The 24203-nt window shown below is 40.9% G+C and overlaps 1 protein-coding gene across 3 annotated transcripts in view; it reads right to left on the reverse strand.

The window, feature by feature from the left end:
• Positions 1-362: 362 nt before the first annotated feature.
• HESX1 (HESX homeobox 1) overlaps positions 363-24203 on the reverse strand; it is a 28806-nt gene continuing 4965 nt past the window's right edge. For all 3 annotated transcript variants that reach the window (XM_065540824.1, XM_065540823.1, XM_015446088.3), the window contains 4 exons: positions 2215-2481; positions 1212-1411; positions 843-944; positions 363-747 (listed from right to left, as the gene is read on the reverse strand). In XM_065540824.1, coding sequence (XP_065396896.1) covers positions 649-747; positions 843-944; positions 1212-1411; positions 2215-2371 — 558 coding nt within the window. In that variant the 5' untranslated portion in view covers positions 2372-2481 and the 3' untranslated portion in view covers positions 363-648. The remainder of the gene's footprint in view (positions 748-842; positions 945-1211; positions 1412-2214; positions 2482-24203) is intronic.

Below are 24203 nucleotides of genomic sequence, written 5' to 3' on the forward strand. Positions count from 1 at the left end.
TTATTTGCTGCTTACTTCTTTTGTGCAATTCAATACCAACGGCATAAATATGCTAGCTGATACTTGTATCTTTGTACTTTGGCATAATGACTTTACTTGGAAAAAAAACTTGAAACTAACATGCTGTAAGAATTTGTTTTGATAGATGGTAAGAAATTCTCACTGCTTTATGCTATAAATCAAGAGAAGTTGAAGATTCATGAATAAATCATAATCTATAATATAGTGAAGCATAATTATGTTTCAAAATGTGCATGGAGGAAACTAATGGAAACAACTCACGCTTTTATTCTTCAGATTATTTTACTTGAAATACTTTATAATTAGAATCCAGCTTGTGGAGTCAGTCATGAGTCTATTGATTTTAACAAACTAATTTATTAGATTAATTTGGCTCACTTAAAAAATAGCAATCTTTTCTGAAAATGTTTATTAAAATATATAGAAAAGGTCTTTACTATAACTAAAAGTGCCCAAATATAATATGTACCATGCTATAATAGTAATTACATACAATATATTTTCAGAAAAAATGACAATGTTCAGATTAAATGCAGGAAAGAAAACATCACATTTTAACATTTAATATTTCCACTGATTCTTCATGCTCTGCAATTAGAAGATAATTTCACTTGTTTAGTTTTCTATCTATTCCAGGAGATTTGTGTTGAAATTTTTTTTCGCCATTAGAAACTGTGATTCTCTATGGGACCTTTTCAGTTTTGCACGCCGATTTTGAAACCAAATCTAAAGTTAAGGAAAAATAAAATAGGTCTCAGAAACATTATTTTATTATTCTTAACATTTCAACACCATGAATAACAACTAAATTTGAAAATTACCTGGATTCTGTCTTCCTCTAGATTCAATTTTCGAGCTAAGTCTTCTCTAATATCAATGCCAGGATAGCAGTTTACTCTAAAGACATTTTCTAACACTTCAATCTAAGAATAAGAAAAAAAAAATGTTGATATTCAGTATGTCACCAAAAATGAGCTTTAACTTCTGGAGTAAAATGACTACATTTAAATCTGGGCAATTAATCTGGATGCCTTTTTAAAAATGATTACCTGGAAATTGTTAAAATATGATAGTCTATTGTTTCATTAATAAAGCTTCTAAACTGAGATACCAAAGTGAATGGGCTTTTGTTCAACTTGGTGTCAATTAAAGCCTTTGTATTATCATTATTGGGTGAAAAAACTTCCCACCTGGTTTTGAGTAAAAGCAGTTCTTGGTCTTCGGCCTCTATACCAACTCAACTCTCTTTTCAAAGACAGTCTTTCTGAGGCTGAAAAGTAATTTTCATATTTCGAAGCTCTTTCTTCTGGCACTGGATGATCCACCATGCTGGGGAATGAAATCCCACTGGGAGGATTTGGGATATGTAGACATAAGTTACCATCTTTCCCTAAAAACAGAAAAATAAGCCCTATCTTAGATGGTCAATCTTATGTTCCACAAAGTTCTATAGAGGTAGTTTCAGGAACTCATCTTTCTTTTCCTAGTGGAATTCTGGGATTCACAAGAGAATTGCCCCCCATTAACCAAAAACCAATCAAAAATGAAGATCCTGTCTTGGTAATACTGCCTCTTTGGTCTCTGAATGTCATGTACTTTTCAGTGAAAAGAGATTTCAAATATCTGATGTGTCAAACAGGGAGAGATCTTCTGAAGGCAGGTTCTTGGTATTTCCTGTGAGTGAACTTATCCACTTCGCTCAATCCAAAGCTGATATTGTTTTCATTTTCCCTAGGACTCAGCTGGAGGCATTAAAGTCCTAGACTCTGGCTGGGCGTGGTGCGTCATGCCTGTAATCCCAACACTTTGGGAGGCCGAGGCAGGCGGATCACCTGAGGTCAGGAGTTCGAGACTAGCCTGACCAACAGGGTGAAAACGCCCCCCCCTACTAAAAATACAAAAATTAGCAGGACATGGTGGCGCATGCCTGTAATCCCAGCTACTCGGAAGGCTGAGGCAGGAGAATCGTTTGAACCCGGGAGGTGGAGGCTGCAGTGAGCCAAGATCATGCCATTGCACTCCAGCCTTGACAACAAGACTAACACTCCATCTCAGAAAAAAAAAAAAATAATAATAATAATAATAAATAAAATAAAAGTCCTAAACTCTAGCTCTATGTAGTATGAAATAAAGGGCAAATTAAACACTGTAAATGAAGTAACAAAGAATTGAAACAACTAAGCTGTGGCATACCTGAGAAGCTGCAGGTGTCTGCCCAGGGCCTGTGGGGTTTCCTTAATGGAACACAGTCTTTCTTCTGGTCCAGTCCTAAGATTTTCTCAATTGAAAAGGAGCAAGTTGAGGGTTTGCTTTCCCCGAGCTGAGAGCCTTCCTGAAGGCTGGGAGACATCCTCTTGTGGTCTGCACAGAGCAATAGCTCCGGCCTCTGCTGGCTCTGCCCCACGTGTATAGGGCTGGGATCTTCCTGCAGTTCACCTTATAGCGCCGCTGACAAGGGGGCTGGATTTAGAACGTCACTAATTAAAATCCTGTCTTAGAAAGTTTTAGCATGTCAATGAACACTTGCCCAGCCAGCAGCTTAAGGAGTTAATTGTTTATTTGTTTGCAAGTAATTAGCAACTAATGGCTACACCAGGGGGGCCACCTACAGGGACAAAAAGTGTTATCTCTCCTAAGCAGAACACAGACTTAACTTTCTCGAAAGAAGTGATGCACAAATGTGGCACTCCTCTTTTATTTGAAATCATTAATGTATAAAATCATGCTTTTTATTCTGAAGTTTATACTTTCATGGGCTCCACTTACCTAAACATACAGGCAAGATACGAGAGCAGTCGAGTAATAAATAATCTAATTTAAGTGAATTTTCTTCCAAAGAAATTGGAAAAAATAATAATCTCTTAATGCTATTACAGTAATTCTGATGAAAATGCCTGTTTTTCATATGCATATGTAATAGGGAATGTTGTCAATGAAAACACAATAGTATTTGGAGTGCAGCATAGTGGAAAAGGTTGGCAATGTTATTAACACGGAGTGTAATTGTCTTCCAAGTGCCTGGATTAATTCATAGGAACAGTTGCACCAATTATTTTAAATAATTAATGGGCTAATTCCTTTCCTTCTTCTTTTCTTTTAAATGAGAGAGATACAAGTTTATATGAAGGTTCATATGTAATCACCTCCAAGCAACTTAGAAGCATGACTACTTAAAGTGAATACTTTCTCTATCACAGTTATTTTAAAGAAAAGAACATAGTTTGCTTTCTAAAGAAAAATTTATCTCTGTTGATCTTTTGAGGGATGGGCAGAGGATGGAGTCTTTCAAGATGATAAGGCTTGTGGAAATAACCAAGAACAGAATGTTTTAATTTCATAATCCTAAGAAAACTTGAAATTAAAAGAAAAGTATAACTGCTGATTGGGAAGATTTTGAACTGGCTGTTCCCCCCGCAAAGGTATGCTTGTAGTTCTTGTACTCTGCTCCTCCTCTTCTTCCAGTACCTTCCTGAAGATACATTCAAGTGCCTAACTTTATTCATTATTTAAACAACTGCTGGTCTTTCCTTCAGGGAAGGGGAAAAACAGTCTCCACTCATAGAGGAAATAGCCTCTATAGGATGGAGCTCATCTTCATCAGCTTTTATCCTATTATGATCTCACAAATATTGAGCTAAATTCCTCCTGATGAAAGCTCTCGGGTAAATAATGGATCTCACATGCAAAACATCAACAGGCACATGGATTTATAAATATACGTGTAAAACCATTCTGTGGATGAATAAACTGGTGAACATTTACACCTCATGGAGATTTTGTATATAGTGCTGAGATGTAGATTGTGCAGAGGTGGGGGGTATCTTAATCTGGGATGACTAGGAGGAAGTGAAAGAATACAGGACCTTCTCAGTTTTCTTTCTCTCCTTTGAGACATTCATTATTTCCTTCCCCAATTGGTTGAGCACCTACTTAGAATCAGAAAAAAACAAAATACTACCTTGCCTTCATAGAGCTCACAGTGGTGCAGGGTGGGGGACAGGAAACAAATAATAATTATAGGTAAATTATCTAGTATGTTAGCCAGGGTAAGAATGGGAAAAGGAAACAGGTGAGCCAGGTAAGATGAATTAGTGTAGGTGGAGGGATAGATGTCAGTGTAGGCGTCACTGACCCCCTGAGCCCCGCAGTTGAGTGCCTCAGAGGCACAAGGCAGAAGGATGCCACAGCGCATGCCAGAGCAACTCCAGTTTTCAACTTCTTCTTTATTAACAAAGATGTTCCAATATTTTTATTCAGCTTAAATTGATTTTCTTTGGATTTACATAATATCATTTTATATATGGATGAGTAGATGAAAATAAAAAGCAGGAAAAATTATCTAAAAATGTGAGGGAAGCATTTTCTCATATACTCACTCAACAGATTTTTGTTGGTTGGTTGGTTGGTTGGTTGGTTGGTTGGTTTGAGACAGAATCTCACTGTTGCCCAGGCTGGAGTGCAGTGCCACCATCTCAGCTCACTGCAACCTCCACCTCCTGGGTTCAAGCAATTCTCCTGCCTTAGCCTCCCGAGTAGCTGGGATTACACATGTGCACCACCACGCGTGGCTAATTTTTCTGTTTTTAGTAGAGATGGGGGTTTCACCATGTTGGCCAGGCTGGTCTCAAACTCCTGACCTCAAGTGATCCACCTGCCTTGGCCTCCTAAAGTGGTTACAGACTTTTACAGGGCACTTAATGTGTGCCAGACATTATTATAGGTGCTAGAGATCAGTGATGAACAAAACATGCTAATTTCATGGCATGATAAATACACTGAAAGGAGTGAACAAGGTGATGCGGATGCAACATAATGGCAGAGGGTGACTTAAAGTACAGTGGTCGGTGGTCGATGGTGGAGGAGGGCCTGAGGAAGTGACATTTTCACTGAAGATGAGCTAGCATGCCAAGAGCCTGAGAAAAAGCACTGCGCTGAGAGAGAATGGCAAGTACAAAGGTCTTGCAGTTGAAAATCACTTGGAATGTTTGAGGAGGAAGGCAGTAGCTGGAGTGAAGTTAGTGATACCAGGTGCATTTGGAGTGCCAGGCCAGGTTGGATAGTGGATGGCCTTTATAAAGGACATGGTAAGGAGGGTGCAAAGAGAAGCCAGGGTAGGGTTTTTTTTTTTTTTTTTTTTTTTTTTTTTTGAGACGGAGTCTCACGCTGTTGCCCAGGCTGGAGTGCAGTGGCGCGATCTCGGCTCACTGCAAGCTCCGCCTCCCGGGTTCCCGCCATTCTCCTGCCTCAGCCTCCTGAGTAGCTGGGACTACAGGCGCCCGCCACCGCGCCCGGCTAATTTTTTGTATTTTTTTTAGTAGAGACGGGGTTTCACTGTGGTCTTGATCTCCTGACCTTGTGATCCGCCCGCCTCGGCCTCCCAAAGTGCTGGGATTACAGGCTTGAGCCACCGCGCCCGGCCGCAGGGTAGGGTTTTAAGCTGGGACCAAAATGATAGAATTTATGTTTTTAAACCTTACTCTGGTTGCTCTGTGGAAAGGGATTAGAGAGAAGTGGGTGCAACCAGGGAGATCAGCTGGGAGTTACTTATTCAACACATATTTACTAAGCATATACTACCTGCTAGGCATTGTTCTAGGTGTGAGGGATACAGTGGTGAAAACAAAGACAATTGTTTAGCGGCAAAAGATGATCCTTTGAAAAAAGTGTGAGAAGAGAAGGTAGATTTGGAGAGAAGTGCAATTCTTTAGAAGGTTACGGGAGATTGAATAATCGAATACTTGGTCCCAAGTCTTCAATCCCCATAAAATCTTATACAACCATCCCCTTGCTGTGGTTTCATGGTGAATACAGTATACTTCCCACCTCCTGATTTTGGGCTTGTTTGTGTGACTGGCCAATGGGAAGTGATGAGAGCAGAAGCTCAGTGTGCCCATTTGGGTTTTTTTTGTTTTTGGTATTTTTAAGACAGTCTCACTCTGTCACCCAGGCTGGAGTGCAGTGGTGCAATCTCTGCTCACTGCAACCTCTGCCTCCCAGGTTCGAGTGATTCTCCTGCCTCAGCCTCCCATGTGGCTGAGACTACAGGCGTATGCCATCACACCTGGCTAATTTTTGTATTTTAGTGAACAGTAATCAGCAACCAAATGGTAAACATGGGGTCACCTCCAAGGGCAAATAACTTTAGCATCAAAAACCAAGATATTAATCTTCAGACTAGCAGTAGGTGAGAGAGCTGAAGACTCCTCTTGGTTCCTAGAAAAGGCAAACTAAACCCTCTCTGGAGGAAAGCATCCCTAATTTAGGTCCACAAGATTCCCACAGATTAAGAGCAAGCAAACATAAGCTCACAATCAAAGATCATCAAGCACGTGAGACCAGCCACCTCATGAGGGAAAGCCAGCAGAAATGAGATTTATAGCTTGTTCCAGAGACTGCTAGTTGTCCACCAATATCCATTCTATCCTTCCTCAGTAGTAATATAATTTTTTTTTTTGAGTTTCAGTCTGTTGCCCAGGCTGGAGTGCAGTGACATGATCTTGGCTCACTGCAACCTGCACCTCCTGGGTTCAAGCAATTCTCTTGCCTTAACCTCCTGAGTAACTGGGATTACAGGTGCGTGCCACCATGCCTGGCTAATTTTTTGTATTTTTAGTAGAGATGTGGTTTCACCATGTTGGCCAGGCTGGTCTTGAACTCCTGACCTCAAGTGATCCAACCCACCTCAGCCTCCCAAAGTGCTAGGATTACAGGCATGAGCCACTACACCAGGCCACAATATAGTTTTTAGGTAAAGGTTGATAATGACATTTCCCAGACTATCTTGCATATAGGTGTGGTCATGTGACTTCTTACCTCTGAGATGTGAGCGGAAGCAACATGTCTAACTTTCAGGCCCAGCTATTAAAAGTTAGGGGTGACCCCTCTGTGTTCCCATTTTCTCTTTTCTACTGTCTGGACTGTGGACAAGACGGTGGGAACTGATGAAATGTTGAGAATAGCAGTGTAATGAGAGAGAGGACTTGAAGCCCTGTGGATTGTGGATTGGACTTTCCCTATCAGTACTGGACTACCTGCTTGTACAAAGAATAAATGTCTGTCTTGTTATTTGGGGTCTGTAAGTTATAGCAGTCAAGTCTATACTGTAACTAATATAGATCTAGAAGAAATTCAGATATGGGAGTTAACAACAACAGAATATGAAATATCTAACAAGTGAAAGTTTAAAGAACTAAAAGTTAGAATCATCAATAGGGACAAGCAAAAAGAAATGATCAGAAATGACTGGGAAGATTTTAAAAAGAACTAAATGGAATTCATAAAATTAAAAATGTATATAATTATTAAAATACACTCTGGATAAGTTAAAAGAGCATTTTGGGTCGTCATGAGAGCACCCTTCCCCACACCCTGGCCCATACTCACTGTTATAAACATTTTAAATTATTGCCAATATGACACATAAAATAATTTGTTTCACATTTCTTCAAGTAAGGTTGGGCATTAATTTCTTTACAGGTTTATTGGTCAATGTGTATTTCTTCTTTTGTGAAATAATAGTGTATTCCCTCAGCCCATTTTTCTATTAAGGTGATTTTTTTGCTTGTTTCTTCACTTTCTTCAGAAGGTGGGGGTGATGGTAGGGACTAAATGGGAAGAAAAATGAGGAAACTTTTTGGGGTGAGGGTAAGGTTCTATATTTTGACAGGATTTGGATTACACAGCTGTATGCATTTGTCAATACTCATTGATTGGTACTCTAAAATTTGTTCACTGAAAAATTTTATCTATAAAAGCATAAACAAGTATTAACTAGTCAATGTTATGTATGCTAAAGAGTTTAAGGTGGAAGTATATTGATGGCTACAACTTTATTGATTGATTGATTGATTGAGATGGAGTCTCGCTCTGTTTCCCAGGCTGGAGTGCAGTGGTGCGATCTCAGCTCACTGCAGCCCAGACTTGTTTTACGCATTTTAAAGTAAGTTGTAGGCCAGGCACGGTGGCTCACGCCTGTAATCTCAGCACTTCGGGAGGCCGAGGCGGGCAGATCACTTGAGGTCAGGAGTTCGAGACCAGCCTGGCCAACACAGTGAAGCCCAGTCTCTACTAAAACTACAAAAATCAGCTGGGCATGGTAGCACACGCCTGTAATCCTAGCTACTTGGGAGGCTGAGGCATGAGAATAGCTTAAACTGGGGAGGCGAGGTTGCAGTGAGCTGAGATCATGCCACTGCACTCCAGCATGGGTGACAGAGTGAGACTGTATCTAAAAAAAAAAAAAAAGGGCCGGGCGCGGTGGCTCAAGCCTGTAATCCCAGCACTTTGGGAGGCCGAGACGGGTGGATCACGAGTTCAGGAGATCGAGACCATCCTGGCTAACACGGTGAAACCCCGTCTCTACTAAAATACAAAAAAAATTAGCCGGGCGAGGTGGTGGGCGCCTGTACTCCCAGCTACTCGGGAGGCTGAGGCAGGAGAATGGCATGAACCCGGGAGGCGGGGCTTGCAGTGAGCTGAGATCCGGCCATTGCACTCCAGCCTGGGCAACAGAGCTAGACTCCGTCTCAAAAAAAAAAAAAAAAGAAAAAAATGCATAAAACATAAAATGGATGGATGGATAAATATGCTTTCATGATCACTCTTATTCAACATTATTGTGTAATTCTGGATGATGAGAACTTCTAAACCAATTGAGTTTTCTGGGATGATGAAAATGTTCTTCATCTGAGCTATCCAATATGGTAGCCACTAGCTACATGTGGCTAATGAGCACTTGAAATGTTGCTAGTGCAACTGAGGAACTGAATTTCAAATGTAATTAAGTTTAATTTAATTTAAACTTGGACAGACACACATGGCTAGTGGCTCCAAACCGAAGAGCACAGACAGAGAACATTTCCATAACTGCAAGAAGTCTTACCAGATAGTGCTGTTCTAGAAGTATAGAACAATATTGAAAATAGTGATGATAGGCTGGGCACGGTGGCTCACGCCTGTAATCCCAGCACTGTGGGACGCGGAGGCGGGGTGGATCACCTGATGTCAGAAGTTCGAGACCAGCCTGGCCAACATGGTGAAACCCTGTCTCTACTAAAAATACAAAAACTTAGCTGGGTATGGTGGGGCTTGTACTCCCATCTGCTCGGGAGGTTGAGGCAGCAGAATCGCTTGAACCTGGGAGGTGGAGGTTGCAGTGAGCTGAGATGGCACTATTGCACTCCAGCCTGGGCAACAAGAGTGAAGCTCTATCTCAAAAAAGAAAAAAGAAAAAACAAAAAAGAAAAGAAAAGAAAAAAAGGAAGGGAAAGAGAAGAAAATAGTGATGATAAAAACAAAAAACAAACACCTTTGTTTTGTTCTGACATGAGAAAAGTATTTCACCATTAAAATAGTATCTTCTGCTGGTTTCTAATAAATGCTGTTTATTTAGCACAATGTTATAATGAATACAAATGCAAAATATCTACCGAGCTTTATTGCTTCTGCAGCATTTTAGCATATTTGTGTTTAATCTTCTCACAAATCTTTTATCATTTGGTAGCTGATAAAACAGAAATTGAGAGTAACATTGTAATACCAGAAGTCACTAACTAGGAAGTGGCAGAGCCTTGACTTGCATTTTCTGCTCTAAATCCTGTTTTATTGACTTCACCAATTAATGGCCACCGTAACATCTTCACCAATGATCTCATAGTATAAATATCACAGTGTACTAATCAATTAAGAAAAAAACTGTGAAAACTTTGCATATGATACTCAGTATCTTTCAACACTTACTTTGATATGAGAAAGAAAAGTCTGACATATTGACATTAGAGAGAAGAGGTTTTAGGAATAAAATTGGACAGTCTATATTTCAAATATCTATACATACAAGATGAAGTAAAAACTGAGAGGTTTATGTTTTTTCTTGTTTTAGGAACATGAAAGTCCATTCATGTTTTGATAAATATTTATTTTTAAATTGTGTATTTCAGTTAATATCCAAATCATTAACATCAGGAAAAATGTACTAGGTCTGAGGTGTTTTGGCAAAGATTTCTGTAAACCAGCCATACAAGTATTATGCTGTGAGCGTAATAAGAAATGGAATAAGCAAAGCTCCAGTGAACCTTGCGCCTTCCTTACTTTTGCATAGGAATTGCACTGATTTCACACTTTCAGTATTTTTAATGTTAAAATGTGTTTTCTAAAATATAAGTTTATTTTTTACTGCAATGCCTTCAGTGTTTCCTAGAACAATGCCCAAGTAGACATTCAATAAAATTTGTTGAATAAGTGAATTGAATGGATGGATAGACAGATGGGACGAGCAAGATGTGACATCTGAAACCTGACATGCAACGTAAATACTGTACTAGTATTGTTTATTATTTAAGTTTACTTGAATAGGGTTTAACTATTGTTGCCATTGTTTTTTAATGTGTAAAGTAATCCCAGTTTTCTGTGAACTACATGTGTATCACTCCAGGGCAATCTACAAAAGAGAAGACATTATGGCATTCTGTAACTAAAATTTAATAAAAATTGAGATAGGGCATTCATTTAAAAATCTGAGTTGAGGACAGGTGCTATGGCTCATTCCTATAATCCAAGCACTTTGGGAAGCTGCGGTGGGAGAATTGCTCAAACCCAGGAGTTCAAGACCTGCCTGGGCAACACAGTGGGACCTTGTCTCTTCAAAAATTGAAAAACCGTTAGCCGGGTGTGGTAGCATGCGCCTGTGATCCCAGATACTCAGGAGGTTGAGGTGGATTGCTTGAGCATAGGAGGTTAAGGCTGCAATGAGCTGTGATCGTGCCACTGCACTCCAGTTTGGGTGACAGGGAGAGACCTTGTCCAAAAAAAAAGAAAAAAAGAAAAAGAAAAAGAAAAAAAAGGCCAGGCACGGTGGCTTATGCCTGTAATCCCAGCACTTTGGGAGGCCAAGGGAGGTGGATCACAAGACGTCAGGAGTTCGAGACCAGCGTGGCCAACATGGTGAAACCCCATCTCTACTAAAAATACAAAAATTAGCCGGATATGGTGGTAAGCGCCTGTAATCCCAGCTACTGGGGAGGGAGGTAGGAGAATTGCTTGAACCCAGGAGGTAGATGTTACAGTGAGCTGAGATAGCGTCACTGCACTCCAGCTTGGGTGACAGAGTGAGATGCTATCTCAAAAAAAAAAAAAAAAAAAAAAAATTCCAAGTTTAAAATCTAAAAATCTCAAGTCATGTTGAACAATTCATATCTGTGGCACTCTATGGTTTCTATGGCCCTTGTCTGCCATTGTTACTAGACACACACAGGAGCTTTCCCAGTGATTACGAGGTTCAGGAGAGCAAGGTCTGTTTCATACAGTCTTCGATCTCCCCTGCACCCAGCACAGTGCCTGTCACACAGGAAATGTTAAGTAAGTTTATTGAGTACGTCCAGTTTATAACAATTAAAAAGCATTTCAGCCTTTGCTCTTCTCAAATCTCAAAAAATTATTATATTTTTCATTTTCAAATCAGTTAAAATTGTTTACAGTATAATGTCTTGTACATATCAAGCCCTTGACTTAAAAAATTTGATATAAAGTCAACCAAAAGACAAATGCATTTTTATTTTGAAAAGATTCATTCTACAGGCCGGGCGTGGCTCACACCTATAATCTCAGCACGTTGGGAGGCTGAGGTGGGTGGATCACGAGGTCAAGAGATCGAGACCATCCTGGCCAACATGGTAAAACCCTGTCTCTACTAAAAATACAAAAATTAGCTGGGCGTGGTGGTGTGCACCTGTAGTCCCAGCTACTTGGGAGGCTGAGGCAGCAGAAGAATCGCTTGACCCAGGGAGGCAGGGGTTGTAGTGGGCCAAGATCACACGACTGCACTCCAGCATGGGGACAGAGTGAGACTCTGTCTCAAAAAAAAAAAAAAAAGATTCATTCTCCACTGATCGAAGTAGCAAAGAGAAAAAATGTAAATTTTAAAAAAGATTTATTCTGTACAAGAGTACATGGAGTAAAATATGATAGTCTCCTTCACTTTTACCCCATCTTACCTCCCCAGCTTACTGGCTATCACCACTAACAATGTAGCATTTCTCCTGCCTGCCTTTCAAAATACTTTGACTTAAATAGGAGGATGCACACATGCACATATTTTTTTTTTAAATTATACTTTAAGTTCTAGAGTACATGTGCACAACACGCAGGTTTGTTACATAGGTATACATGTGCCATGTTGGTTTGCTGCACCCATCAACTCATCATTTACATTAGGTATTTCTCCTAATGCTATCCCTCCCCCAGTCTCCCACCTCCGACAGGCCCTGGTGTGTGATGTTCCCTGCCCTGGCACACATGCACATGTTTTTATCAACATGGGGTCAAACGTGTGCTATTCTGCAATGTGGTCCACTCTCCCATAGTGTGACACACACACACATACACCACAAACATGTATAGCTCTTCCTCTCCCTTCAACACCTGCTTGGCACTACAAGTGGATGAACCACAATTTATCAATCTATACCCTGGATAATGAGGGATATAGGTTGTCTCCAATTTTTTACTATACCATTTTGGCAATGAACATCCTCTACATACATGTTAGCACACATGCAGGGGTGCATGGAAATCCATGGAAAAATTTCTTTGAAATGCATATTATTTTTTAGTGGATGCTGCCATATTTCCTTCTGAGAAATCTTTACCAATGAACACTCTCATCCTGTCGAGCCCTTGTTCTTATGTCCTGCCTGGATTGACAGTGGGAACAAGAAAACTCAGGGCTGAGCTAAATTAGACTCAGGTTTTTCTCAGCCTCAATATTCAAAGATAAAATGGTTTAGGATTTAAGGCTCCAAAGGGCTCGGACCTAAACTTTAGTGCTATTTAATCTAATCGCTGTAGATTAAATGGGAGTTGTCAGTTAACCCAAGAATCTGATGGTTATTTATAACATTGTTTCTGGGGGATCAATGTTACAGTTTTAAACAACTTTAACTTTCCAGTCGGGCGTGGCGGCTCACACCTGTAATCCCAGCACTTTGGAAGGCCGAGGCAGGCAGATCACGAGGTCAGGAGTTCCAGACCATCCTGGCCAACATGGTGAAACCCCATCTCTACTAAAAATACAAAAATTAGCTGGGCGTGGTGGCACACATCTGTAATCCCAGGTACTCGGGAGGCTGAGGCAGGAGAATTGCCTGAACCCAGGAGGCAGAGGTTGCAGTGAGCCAAGATTGTGCCACTGCACTCCAGCTTGGGCAACAGAGCAAGACTCCGTCTCAAATAAATAAATAAACTTTTCAATCAAAACAAACATTTGTTAAACTCCAACATATATCAGGGAGTGCTCTGCAGAGCACAGAGATGAAATCATTTCTGTCTTCAAGAAACTCATGATTAAGAGGATAGTAATTAATGTTGATTTTATTAGGTATGATAATGTGATTATGGTTACCTAATATGCCCCTTTAAAAGACACTCAAGTATTTACAGGTGAAATTTCATGATGTCTGGGTTTTGCTTTCAAATATTTTAGGAAAACAGAAAGAAAACCAAGAAAGAGATAATTGAAGTAGGTATTGCAAAATGTTGATGTGTTGAATTAGAGACCGGTACATGTGGATTCATTATTCTACTTTTGTAAATACAAATAGTAACATTCTCTTTAGTCTTCTAGGGACACCAGTATGTACATACACAATTACAATATAACAAAATAAAGATACAGGCACAAGTGACTATGGGAATAGAAAATGGCCCAAATCTACTTGGGTGAGATTGAATAGGACTGAGGAAGGGTTAAGAACCCAACTCTGATGTCAGATTATCTGGGTCCAAATTCCAGCTCTTCTTAGCTATGTGACTTTGCACATATAACTTAGCCTTTTGAGCCTGTTTCTTCTGCAATAAAATGGGGATAATTATAGTGCCCAACTGAGGATCCAATGCGTTAATATCTGCAAAGCTCTTGGAATAGAGCCTGACACGTAGTAGACATTACATAAACTGCCTACCATTACTCACTTATTGCTGTTATCAATGTTATTATAAAGGCTTTTCAGAGATGTGTTGAGGCAGAGATGTTTCAAGAAAAGGTCAGAGGGCTGGGCGCGGTGGCTCAAGCCTGTAATCCCAGCACTTTGGGAGGCCGAGACGGGGTGGATCACGAGGTCAGGAGATCAAGACCATCCTGGATAACACGGTGAAACTCCCTCTCTACTAAAAAATACAAAAAAAACACTAGCCGGGCGAGGTGGTGGGCGCCTGTAGTCCCAGCTACTCGGGAGGCTGAGGCAGGATAATGGCGTGAACCCGGGAGGCGGAGCTTGCAGTGAGCTGAGATCGCGCCACTGCACTCCAGCCTGGGCGACAGAGCAAGACTCCGTCTCAAAAAAAAAAAAAAAAAAAACCAGAAAAGGTCAGAGAAAAGCAACATAACATAAGGCCCGTCAGAGACAGGGGTGTGTGTGTGCTTGTCTGTTGAGGGGACGAGGAGAAAGTTAATGTGATTCCAATATTTCTAGCTTAGATAACCAGATGAATGATGGTATCATTAAGAAGGGAATATAGAGGAAGGGGGGTTTATCAATCAAAATACAATACAAATTATATTTCTAATTATACACACAAATGGGCAAGTATTTAGCAAACTGAATTTCTTCAGAATTAAGACAAAATTCCCAGAATGAGATGGTAAAACTCTAGTGAAAATTGACAGAATGTGATAAATGATAAAGATCTAAAAATATTTTAAGGAATAACTTTATCTAGAATATTAAATATTATTATCATATATCTCACATATATAACCTAAATAAGTGAGTTCATTTTAGTAGTAGAAGACTGCAAATAACATTTCAGAAATCTAGCAATCAGATATTAGAAATACTTCAAAATAAATATGTATTTCTAAAAGGTTGTGATCAAATAAGGCAGCTATCATGGTTACCAATGGATTCTTCTAGGGAGGTACAAGAATTCTCAGTGGTGTCTAGGTCCTCATAAAAGTAGAGATAGAAAAGAGCAAAGATGAACTTTGGAATATTTTACTTTGAGTGCCCAGAGGTCTTACCACTTTCCAGGACACAAAGTTTCTTCTTTTCTATAGCAAAGACACCTGTTTAATACTCTCTCTTTAAAAACAGAAAAATGTTGGCTGGGCACGGTGGCTCACACCTGTAATCCCAGCACTTTGGGAGGCCGAGGCACGTGGATCACCTGAGGTCAGCAGTTTGAGACCAGCCTGGCCAATGTGGTGAAACCTTGTCTTTACTAAAAATATAAAAATTAGCCAGGTGTGGTGGCAGGCGCCTGTAATCCCAGCTACTCAGGAGGCTGAGGCAGGAGAATCACTTGAACCCGGGAGGCAGAGGTTGCAGTGAGCCAAGGTCGTGCCATTGCACTCCAGCCTGGGCGACACAGTGAGACTCTGTCTCAAAAAACAAACAAACAAACAGACCAAAAAAAAAAAAAAAAAAAAAAATACACACACACACAGAGAAAAATGTTAAGGCAAAAAAAAAAACAATTTAGCAATGTATCATGTTCAATGGTCTATTCATGATTACAGCTATGTACCTGGTTTTAATTTGTAATGTTTTTTATTTAATTTTGAAACAATTTCAAACTTACTTAAAAGTTGCAAGTACAGTACAAAAACCTCTCTCTCCAACCATTTAGAGTAGTTGCTGACATGATGCCCCATCAACCCTGAATAGTGTTTTTCCTGCAAACAAGGATTTCCTCCTATATAATCACAATCAAACCATCAAAATCAAGAAAGTAACATTGGTTATATCACTACCATGTAATCATCAAACCCCATTCAAGTTTCATTCATTGCCCCAAATAACATCCTTCACAGTAAAATAATCCAGTTCAGAATCACACATTGTCTTCAATCGTGTCTAAGTCTCATTCAATCAACAACAGATCCTCAGTATTTTCTTGACCTTCATGACCTGGACACTTTTTGAAGATTACAGTCAGCTACTTTGTAGAATGTCCTTCATTTAAGGTTATCTGGGCTGGGCACATTGGCTCACACCTGTAATGCCAGCACTTTGGGAGGCCGCAGGCTGAGGCGGGCAGATCACTTGAGCCCAGCAGTTAGAGATCAGCCTGGGAAAAGAGGGAGACCTCATCTCTACAAAAACCACAAAAAATTAGCCAGGCATGGTGATGTGCATCTGTAGTCCCAGTTACCTGGGAGGCTGAGGTGGAAGGATCACCTGAGCCCAGGAGGTCGAGGCTGCAGTGAGCTATGATCGTGTCACTGCACTCCAGGTGAGGTGAGAGTAAGACTGTCTCAAAAAATAAAAAATAAGGTTATGTCTGATGTTTCCTCGTGACTAGGTTCAGGTTAAGCATCTTTGGTAGGAATGTCACAGAAGTAATGTTGTGTTCTCATTATTTCCAATCAGGTAGCACATGATTTTGATATGTCCCATTACTGGTGATATTTAATTTTGATTAAGATGGTGTCTACCAGGTTTCTCCACTGTAAACTTACTCTTTTCCCCTTCATAATATAGTATTTTGTGTGGAGGAGGTACTTTAAGCCTATGTAAATACTGTTTCTCATCAAATTTTTGAATTATTTATATCATTTATTTCTATCAGTATGGACTCACAGTTTCCTATTTTAATAGATTATAATCTCTTTATTATGACATTCAAATTCCCCCAGATTTGGCCAATGGGAGTCCCCTTCAAGTCTGACATCATTTTTGAACACTTTCTAATTTCTGGCACAACAAGATGTCCCAGGTGCATCTTGTTCTTTTCTTGTTCCAGGGACCTAGGATAAGCCATTCCTCCAAGGAACCCTCCAAGCTTCTTTTTAGTGGAGAATGGTGTTTAGAGGGCAAAATCTGGGACGTATGTGTGTTCATTGCCATTGAGGCATCTCTGCTTCTAGGCCCTCTCAGTGGAAGAGCTAGGAAACACATGCATATGATACATATACACGTTTATATCTACATTTATTTCCATATATTTACTGAAATCTGTGAGTTAACATGGATACTGTAATTCCAATCCAGCACCAGAGGAACCCTTTCCAATTTTCTCCCTTTCCATATTTGTAATCCCTTTGACAGTGAGAAACATGGCTTCCATTATCTTCAATATATTTACTTACTTGATCTGTCCCATGTATATAACCAAACTTTCATTGCCATCACCTCTTACTCACAGAGATGGCTTCCTTACCTAATTTGAGGACCAATCCCCTGTGCTAGTGCTAGGTGCTTTCCTAAAAAGCCCTTCTCTTCTTATTTGGGCTCTGTTTTCACCTTGCTCTGAGGTATAGGGCTCTGAGACCCTGCACCAGGCTTCCCTCCTTTATGGGTACTTCCCTCACCCCTTGGGTTCTGAAATCCTGCACCAAACTCCCACCTCATGCAAAAGCCCTCCTCATCATGCTTGGGCTCCAAACTGCACTCTCATGCAGGTGCCCTCTTCACCCCACTTTTGTTTCAACATCCTGCCACCAAACACCCTCTTTACCATCCTTGTGCTCTGACAACCCCCTCCACAGATGACTCCTCACCTTGCACAGGCTCTGAAACCTCACACCAGGCCACTCCTCTGTGGGGATGTCCTCCTCACACAGCCTGGACTCCAACACCCCGTTCTGGGCCCCCGTGACTTCTCCACTTTGCATCTACTCCTCCTTTACCTGACTGCACCTAATGGCTTTAAGGCTGCATTAGTATTCAGAAAGGGAAGAGGAAAAACTATAAACCCATTTGTATTTATTTTTTAGCATTTATTTTTGGTTCAGGGATACACATGTAGGTTTGTTACATAGTTAAACCTGTGTCATGGAGGTTTCTTGTACAGATCATTTCATCTCCCAGGTACTAAGCCTAGTATCCAATAGTTATTTTTTTCTGATCCTCTTCCTCTTTCCAACCTTCACCCTCAAGCAGGCCCCAGTGTCTGTTGTTGCCTCTTTGTGTCTATGTATTCTCATCATTTAGCTCCCATTTTTAAGTGAGAACATGTGGTATTTGGTTTTCTGTTCCTGCATTAGTTTGCTAATGATGATGGCCTACAGCTCTATCCATGTTTCGAAAGGACATGATCTCATTCTCTCTCTTTTTTTTTTTTTGAGATGGAGTCTCACTCTTTTGCCCAGGCTGGAGTGCAGTAGCATGATCTCAGCTCACTGCAACCTCTACTTCCTGGGTTCAAGTGATTGTCCTGCCTCAACCTCCCAAGTATCTGGGATGACAGGCACCCGCCATCATGCCCAGTTAATTTTTGTATTTTTAGTTGAGACCGGTTTTGCCATGTTGGCCAGGCTGGTCTTGAACTCCTGACCTCAGGTGATCTGCCTGCCTCAGCCTCCCAAAATGCTGGGATTACAGACATGAGCCACCATGCCCAGCCAGTCTTACTCTCTTTTTTATGGCTGCATAGTATTCCATGGTGTACATGTACCAAATTTTCTTTATCCAGTCTACCATTGATGGGCACTTAGGTTGATTCCATGTCTTTGCTATTGTGAATAGTGCTGCAGTGACCATTCACAAGCATGTATCTTTATGGTAGAATGATTTATACTCCGTTGGGTTTGTACCCAGTAATATGATTGCTGAGTTGAATGGTAGTTCTGTTTTTAGCTCTTGGAGGAATTATCACACTGCTTTCCACAATGGCTGAACTAATTTACTCTCCCACCAATAGTGTATAAGTGTTCCCTTTTCTCTGCAAACTCACAGCATGTGTTATCTTTTTACTTTTTAATAGTAGCCATTCTGACTGTTGTTCCCCTCTTTGTGTCTATGTATTCTCATCATTTAGCTCCAATTTGTAAGTGAGAACATGTGGTATTTGGTTTTCTGTTCCTGCATTACTTTTCTAATGATGGCCTACAGTTCCCTACAGATGGTATCTCATTGTGGTTTTTATTTGCATTTTTCTCTAATGATCAATGATATTGGGCTATTTTTCTTATGCTTGTAGGCCACATGCATGACTTCTTCTGAAAAGTGTCTGTTCATGTCCTTTACCCACTTTTTTTTTTTTTGTGAAGGACTCTCACTCTGTCACACAGGCTGGAGTGCAGTGTCACGGTCTTGGCTCACTGCAAGCTCCGCCTCCCGGGTTCATGCCATTCTCCTGCCTCAGCCTCCCGAGTAGCTGGGACTACAGGCACCCGCCACCATGCCCAGCTAATTTTTTGTATTTTTAGTACAGACAGGGTTTCACCGTGTTAGCCAGGATGGTCTTGATCTCCTGACCTCGTGATCCACCTGCCTCGGCCTCCCAAAGTGCTGGGATTACAGGTGTGAGCCACAGCGCCTGGCCTCCTTTGCCCACTTTTTAATAGGGTTTTTTCCTTGTAAATTTGTTTAAGTTTCTTATAGATGCTGAATATTAGACCTTTGTCAGATGCAGTTTCCAAAAATTTTCTCCCATTCTGTAGGTTGTCTGTTTACTCTGTTGATAGTTTATTTTGCTGTGCAGAAGCTCTTAAGTTTAGTGAGATCCCATTCGTAATTTTTGCTTTTGTTGCAATTGCTTTTGGCATTTTCATCATGAAATCTTTGCCTGATCCTATGTCCAGAATGGTATGCCTAGGTTTTCTTCCAGGGTTTTTGTAATTTGGGGTTTTACATTTAAATCTTCAATCCATCTTTAATTGATTTTTGTATATGGTGTAAAAAAGGTGTTCAGTTTCAGTCTTCGACATATGGCTTGTCAGATAGCCCAGCACCATTTATTAAATAGGGAGTCCTTTCCCTATTGCTTGTTTTTGTCAGCTTTGTTGGAGATCAGATGGTCGTAGGTGTGCAGCCTTATTTCTGGGCTCTCTACTCTGTTCCATTGGTCTATGTACCTATTTTTATACCAATACCATGCTGTTTTGGTTACTGTAGCCCTGCAGTAGAGCATGAAGTCGTATTTTACGACTTTTTAAAAACATTGTCTTGGCCGGGCACGGTGGCTCAAGCCTGTAATCCCAGCACTTTGGGAGGCCGAGACGGGTGGATCACGAGGTCAGGAGATCGAGACCATCCTGGCTAATATGGGGAAACCCCGTCTCTACTAAAAAATACAAAAAACTAGCCGGGCGAGGTGGCGGGCGCCTGTAGTCCCAGCTACTCGGGAGGCTGCTGAGGCAGGAGAATGGCGTAAACCCGGGAGGTGGAGCTTGCAGTGAGCTGAGATCCGGCCACTGCACTCCAGCCTGGCCGACAGAGCGAGACTCCATCTCAAAAAAAAAAAACAAACAAAACCATTGTCTTAAGACATTGCTTTTGGTCCTGTCTATAATGAATGTGATTAAGCTAAATCACTAATGTAGTCTTTTTCCCTTTAAATCAAAGGATCTCGTAAATGATTGAGTTTACTTAAGACAAAGTTAATTTGCCATTTATTTATTTATTTGTTTATTTATTTATTTATTTTGTTCTGACACAGAGTCTCACTCTGTTGCCCAGGATGGAGTGCAGCGGTGTGATCTTGGCTCACCGCAACCTCTGCCTCCCAGGCTCAAGCGATTCTACTGCCTCAGCCTCCTGAGTAGCTGGGATTACAGGCGCCCACCACCACTGCCCATCTAATTTTTGTATTTTTAGTGGAGACAGGGTTTCATTATATTGGCCATGCTAATCTTGAACTCCTGACTTCAAATGATCCACCCACCTCGGCCTTCCAAAGTGCTGGGATTACAGGCAAGAACCACCGCATCTGGCCACCCATATTTTATTATTTAGTATACCACCAATTCTCCAGTTTCCCCAACATTTGTTTCAAATCGCTGCCTTTATTAAAGGTGTTTTTGCCCAAAATTAGGGTAAGAGCCAAAGTCCTCATAGAGGGCACAAGGCTTTGCCTGACGTGGCCTCCTCTCCCTTCCTTTACTCCTCAGGCTTTCCACTGGCTTGCTCTTCTCCTGTCATCTTGGGCTCTGTGCAATTCTTGAACTAGGCCAGGCCACTCTTACCTTAGGGGTGACGGCTTCTGCCCTGGTGGTCTCTCTTTCTGGAACGTTTGCTCCCTAGACATCCCCAGGGCTCATTCCAGCCACTCCAAGGTTTTGTTCATGTGTTACTTTCTTAATGAAGCTTATTCTGAAGAACCTATTTAAAATTGCAGCTACCCCGGCTCTGTTTTCTCTACTCTTTTTTTTTTTTTTTTTTTTTTTTGAGACAAGGCCTTGCTCTGTCACCCATGCTGGAGTGCAGCCTCTACTCCATGGCTCAATGCAGCCTCCAACTCTCCAGCTCAAGCGATCCTCCCACCTCAGCCTCCCAAGTAGCTGGGACTATTGGTACACACCACCATACCCAGCCAATTAAAAAATTTTTTTGTAAAGATGGGTTCTTGTCATGTTGCTCACGCTGGTCTTGAATTCCTGGGCTCAAGCCATCCTCCCACCTCAGCCTCCCAAAGTGCTGGGATTACAAGCATGAGCTGCTGTGCCTGGCCTTCGCTACTCTACTTTCTATAGCACTTATGACATTCTAACTTACTATTCTTTATTTTACTATATAAGATAAGGTTTGCCCAGGCTGGAGTACAGGGGTGCAATCATAGATCACTACAGGCTTGTAGCTGTAATATGCTATACTTCGTATTTATCTATTTATTTTGAGATGAAGTCTCATTCTTTCACCCAGGCTGGAGTGCAGTGGCACAACAAATTCTGCCTCCCACGTTCTAGCGATTTTCCTGCTTCAGCTTCCCAAGCAGCTAGGACTATAGTCGTGTGCCACCATGCCCAGCTAATTTTTGTATTTTTAGTAGAGATGGGGTTTCACCATATTGGCAAGGCTGGTCTCGAACTCCTGACCTCGTGATCCACCAACCTCGGCCTCCCAAAGTGCTGGGATTACAGACATGAGCCACTGTGCCCGGCCAATATGCTATACTTCTAAGACTACTATGTTTATTTTTTATTGTCTTTCTCCCCACCATATCTACTAACCTGTAGCACCACAGTGACAGAGAGTTTTATTGTTTTGATCATTATTTAATAAATATTTGTTGAATGAAGACAGCTGTTCCCCAAGGTAGTCTGAATCCTAAATAATTGGCGCCATCTAGTGTTCTTGGAAGCATGTGTGAATTAACCCTGAGGGTCTTATTTGCATTAGCCATGGGATAAATAGTACTGGTATAATCAATTCTGCTACTTTGTTTTTCACTGCCCTCGATGGCTCTGAAAATATTAAAATGTTTTCAATGATTAAACAGGCACAGGACATATTAATTTCCCTAAAAGCTTTTTTTTTTTTTTTTGAGACAGGGTCTCGCTGTCACCCAGGCTGGAGTGCAGTGGCAAGATCATGGCTCACTGCAGCTTTGACCTCCTGGGCTCAAGCAATCCTCCCACCTCAGCCTCCCGAGTAGCTGGGACTACAGGCATGTGCCACCACACCTGGCTAATTTTAAAATTTTTTGTAGAGACAGTCTCACTATGTTGCCCAGGTTAGTCTCAAATTCCTGGGCTCAAGCGATCCTCCCACCTCAGCCTCCCAAAATTTTGGGATTACAGGTGTGAGCCACTGCCCCCAGCCTATGAGCAATTTTGTCCCCAATGATTTGACTGTTCCTTCCAGAATTCCCATGTGGGGAAAGCATCATGAAAGTCTTCTTTTAACTTTGGGGCACCTCTACCCACTCACCACCCGCCAAAAAAAAAAAAAAAAAAAGAACAACAACAACAAAAAAACTCTCAAAAACCTCAAAATGGCAATAACCTTGGCTCTTTTGGTAATTGTTTTGGTACACTTTTCCTCCAGAATTTCAAAGTACATATTTATTGATTTTGAAATTTTGGTTTTGGCCTCAAAAGCCCCCAAATCAAAGTGATAAAACATTAGCAAGGGTAACTAATGTTATTTAAAATAGCATCAGAATTCTCTAAGGTAATAAGCCCAATCTTCTGATTTAAAAAATATTGGTTTTTTTAGGCCGGGCGCGGTGGCTCAAGCCTGTAATCCCAGTACTTTGGGAGGCCGAGGCGGGTGGATCACGAAGTCAGGAGATCGAGACCATCCTGGCTAACATGGTGAAACCCCGTCTCTACTAAAAATACAAAAAACTAGCCGGGCGTGGTGGCGGGCGCCTGTAGTCCCAGCTACTCGGAGGCTGAGGCAGGAGAATGGCGTAAACCCGGGAGGCGGAGCTTGCAGTGAGCCGAGATCGCGCCACTGCACTCCAGCCTGGGTGACACAGCGAGACTCCGTCTCAAAAAAAAAAAAAAAAAAAATATTGGTTTTTTAAAAAATATGATAGAGACCAAAAAAGCTTCCTTAAAAGCAGTAAAATGTTTTAATATTTAATAGTTGATAATGAAAGAGATAATTAGTTCATATTTACTGAATACTTATTGTGCTAGGAGCTACTGTAAAAGTTCATTAATCATCTTAACAACCCTATTAATGTAGGTTCTCTAGTATGAAGCTCCACTTTTCAGATGACAGAATGGAGAAACAGAGAAGTTAAATAACTTGACTTCAGTCACAGAGCTACTAAACAGTGGAGCCAGAATTTAAATCACAGGCCAAGCCCATGAGATCATAACCATGTTCTCATCTACCTCCCCACAGAAGGGGAATGATGCTATTTTGTGTTAAAGTTCTTGGCCTGGTCAAACAAATTAATTAAAGTGTTCTTCTAAAAAGGAATCAAGACAACCATAGATAAACAAAAGCATATACAATTTTCCTAGAATTTTGTTTTTTCTTTTTACAGTCAAGAAAGTTGAAGCTGCAGAATTGTCCCCCATTCTAAGGATGCTGTGGCAATGAGTAAAAGTGACATCAAGGTCAAGGTCAAAGGCAGAAGCTAGTTTGCAGTGGCATAATGAAGAACCAGTTGGTCCTTACTGCCCTCCCACCTCTTTTTGCAACCCATTCCTCAGAACTTTTTGTTCTACCCTCCAATTGTCCAAAGCTTCCCCCTACTCTGCTACTTGTGCTAATGTTTTAAAATAGATTAAATGACTCAAGTTCCCAAATTTTCTTGAAATCTGCTATTTCCTGAATCTGCTTTATCTCAGCTGGTATTAAGAAAATAATTGAATTATCTGTTAAAGTTAGTCCTACTAAGGAGTGATTTACTAGTAACAACCAGAATTTTTTGCATTATACATTACACTCTTTAAAAGGAGTATGGATTTCCCAGAATTTTAAATTGATGGAGTCTTTCAGAGGATATCTGTGAGTAGGTGGTTTCCAGGCTTGTTAGCCTGGAAATGATGTCCCTCTCACTATCCT

Source organism: Macaca fascicularis, chromosome 2 (assembly GCF_037993035.2).
Source record: "Macaca fascicularis isolate 582-1 chromosome 2, T2T-MFA8v1.1".
Lineage (NCBI taxonomy): Eukaryota > Metazoa > Chordata > Mammalia > Primates > Cercopithecidae > Macaca > Macaca fascicularis.